This window comes from Lathyrus oleraceus, chromosome 3 (assembly GCF_024323335.1).
Source record: "Lathyrus oleraceus cultivar Zhongwan6 chromosome 3, CAAS_Psat_ZW6_1.0, whole genome shotgun sequence".
NCBI lineage: Eukaryota > Viridiplantae > Streptophyta > Magnoliopsida > Fabales > Fabaceae > Lathyrus > Lathyrus oleraceus.
Window position 1 is genome coordinate 207732849 of NC_066581.1, and position 3297 is coordinate 207736145.

Below are 3297 nucleotides of genomic sequence, written 5' to 3' on the forward strand. Positions count from 1 at the left end.
ATGTAGAAAACTATGTGCCGTATATGTTCTTCTTATTGTCTAAATTAATTTTCCACTTACGTCTTTTTCAACTTGGAAAGAAAAAAAAAACACAAAACCAAAGATATCATCACTTGTTGTTTTCAATCCTGGGTCACACAAATTCATAAATAGTTCTTCTTTATCTATCTATAAATCAGTGAAGAATGATGCTCTTTCTTTATCTCTCTTTGTCTCTAGTAAATATGTCTTCTTTTATAAAGTCCAGCTATTATCAAACATTAAAAACAAAAATTGAAAATATTTCATTAAAATTTAATAAAAACATAAGGGTATTAATTAAGAGATTAATTGAAATACACTGTCAGTATAAAAGGGTTTTACACCATCACTTAATTATAGACGTTGGATATTAAAAGAAGTTTGACTTTTATTTTAAAAATCTATAAAGTAATACAAACGGGTGATGGTGATGAACCGACGCTGTAAAACTTTTTACATTGACAGTGTATTAGGGGTGTTCACGGTCCGGTTTGGATCGGTTTTGAGACAAAATATCATCCGATCCAAAATATATAAAGCATACGGTTTGGTTCGGTTTTTGGATGACAACAAGAAAAATCCAATCCAATCCAATCCAATTTATACGGTTTACTTCGGTTCGGTTGAATCGGTTTTATTCGGTTTTTAAATCAACACTGTGAAATTTAAAACGAATATATTTCAATACCAGTTACAATTATGCCACCAACGTCTACTAAGACAATATCTAATTTTCATATTATATGGCTATTTGATGTCATTGTTGCAAAGATTCATTATAATATATGGACAATATCTATCCCAACGAAATAGACATTGCTGTAATAAATATTTTATATGGAGACCTGCTTACTTAGTGCTTATAGGGAGACTTGTAATATAAATTAAATATATGACAAATATATATGACAGTAACATACCAAAGCTGCATTAAAGTGAATATAATAATAAAACTTCAAGAAAAATATCAATGACAGCATAATTGATAGTTTCAAAATCACAGCCTGCAACATTGATAGACAAATCTAAAATTTTCTAATTATCCTGAAATTGCTCCAGCTTCACAATAATTATCCTGCAATTGCTCCAGCTTCACAATCTACCCAATTCTTTCAGATATCAAAAGCTAATCAGAGTCTATATCAGATACACCTTCATTCAATTGTGGGATTGGAGCAAGTTCTACAAAAATAAAGATAAATATTACTCAATATAAAAGATAAACAATGCTCAACAAAAAATAATATAAGTTATAAGTAAATTACCTAATTCCAGATTTTCTAACTCATCCACAAGCTCTTCAATATCCACCGACACCGGGGAAGATTTACACCAATTTTGTGTACAAATTAAAGCTTCAACTGTTTTTGGCGTAAGAGAACTTCTATAGCAAGTAAGCACTCTACCTCCCGTAATGGTGAAAACATTACCTATTAGCCATTCCTCCAAACATTTTTCAATTTTTTTGCCGATGGTTACTCCTTTGTGATTCACAATTGGACAAAAATTCAGAATCCTTTTATGGATTTTCCAATCATGATCAATGAAATGTGCAGTGAGACAAAGATAACTCAAATTTTGAACAGATGTCCAACAATCAGTTGTAAGACAGACACATTGATTTGATTTATTTAGCACACTTTTTAACTTATGTTTCTCACTCGTGTACAAATCCCAACAATCTCTAGCAATTGTAATCCTTTTAGGAATTGAGAGTTTAGGTTGCACAACACTCATAAAATGAAGAAACCCCTCTCCCTCAACAAACTTAAAAGGCAACTCATCAACAATAATCATCCTAGCTAAAGCTTTCCTACATGCCTCGGCATCAAAATGAACACCAGTGAAAACACTACCAGATCCATTCCCATCTTCTTTTTTCAATTGTTGAAGAACAAGAGTCTGTTGAGTGGGATCAAGAGACTCTTTTGAAAACTTCTTACACTGATGCAGCAAATGGTGTTTTAAATTACTAGTGCCATTTCTTTGTGAATCAGCAGCATATGTTACATCACACCAATTACACTTAGCTCTTGATCCTATTTTTGTAAAATGTTCCCAAGTCCAAGATCTAGATTTAATAGGTTTTCTGTTACCTGAATCTCCAGCTATAACATTAGAATCATTGGAAGCTTCTCCAACCTTTCTTTTCTTGTTAGCATTTTCTTCATCATTGTTTGTTTCACTACTTTGTACTGATGGAGGTGGAGCTTCAGTTGTTTCAGCCTATAAAATAGGAAACACAATATTACACCATTGTAACATTAACCAACATTTTCAAAGGTAAAATAATCCACTTAAAATTAATTTTTGATACCTGAATAAGGTTGTTGACAATATCAGATTGAGTTACAGGATCAGTTTGGCTCATTCCTGTAAAAATAGATCAAACTTAAAATTAGAACAAAGTATAAACAGCTAGTTGTAAAAAAAGCTAATAAGAATATATTATGAAAAAGTTATGAAACAAAATATGAAAAACTAACAAAGAATAGACCTTGAAGAAATTATGAAAAACTAAATAAAATTTGTTACTGTTATAACCAACATGAAACGATTTCACATCAGAAAACTAATGAAAATAATTTTTAGTAAACTAGTGTTATAAAATTTAGAACATAAGTAAGTTAATTTTAAATAAGATTTCAACAACACAAATTAGAACAACTTTACAAAAGGATAAAAATTAGTACAACTTTAGAAAATCTGATCGAACAAAAGTATAAAGTACAAAAAAGACAAAATCAAAAAAATTAAGAAACTTGCTTACTGATAGTATAATTCAGAAAACTAATTGAGATGAATGTTGATTTAGACTTTTTTTTTCTTTTGATGAAAAGTGATTGAAATTGAAAGAGGAGATACAGACCTTAAATAGAGAACTGAAGAAGAAGAAAGGCCATGATTCAACTTTAACGTTGAGCCGAAATTGAATTTCTTGCGGTTATAATAACAATGAATAGCATTCATTGTATTTAATTTTGCGTATAATTCAAAATCTGAATAGGGAAACTACAGAAGTGATTGAGATTCTCTAGAGAAATTAGTGGTGGCTAACATAATTAATTTAATAGGATGAGTAAATGGAAGTAATACCAGTTCGGTTTGGACCGGTTCGGTTTTCATGAAGCCAACCGTAAACCGAACCGAACCGATCGGTTATGCAACATGGTGATCCAAATATATCCAAAAAAAATCGGTTTTTTTGGATTTCGGTTTTTTCGGTTCGGTTTTTGGTTTTTTTTTTGGATTGGATTGGATCTGAACACCCCTACA

General features: G+C 30.8%; 1 protein-coding gene across 1 annotated transcript; it reads right to left on the reverse strand.

Annotated features, from left to right (window-relative positions):
- Window positions 1-499: 499 nt before the first annotated feature.
- Window positions 500-3069, reverse strand: LOC127129074 (zinc finger BED domain-containing protein DAYSLEEPER). Its single transcript, XM_051058388.1, has 4 exons — window positions 2792-3069; window positions 2339-2394; window positions 1287-2247; window positions 500-1203 (listed from the first exon to the last, which is right to left on the reverse strand). Exons 2-4 carry the CDS (start codon window positions 2390-2392, stop codon window positions 1148-1150), a joined length of 1071 nt encoding a protein of 356 aa, XP_050914345.1. The 5' UTR covers window positions 2393-2394; window positions 2792-3069; the 3' UTR covers window positions 500-1147.
- Between the last annotated feature and the right edge of the window lie 228 nt (window positions 3070-3297).

What these genes read in the sequence shown, in the direction of transcription:
- LOC127129074 (XM_051058388.1), bottom strand. Translation starts at nt 2,392, where the DNA reads ATGAGCCAAACTGATCCTGTAACTCAATCTGATATTGTCAACAACCTT. An exon ending in TTGTCAACAACCTTATTCAG is followed by an intron (nt 2,248 to 2,338) that starts GTATCAAAAATT and finishes CCTATTTTATAG; the next exon opens with GCTGAAACAACTGAAGCTCC. An exon ending in GTTAGAAAATCTGGAATTAG is followed by an intron (nt 1,204 to 1,286) that starts GTAATTTACTTA and finishes TTATTTTTGTAG; the next exon opens with AACTTGCTCCAATCCCACAA.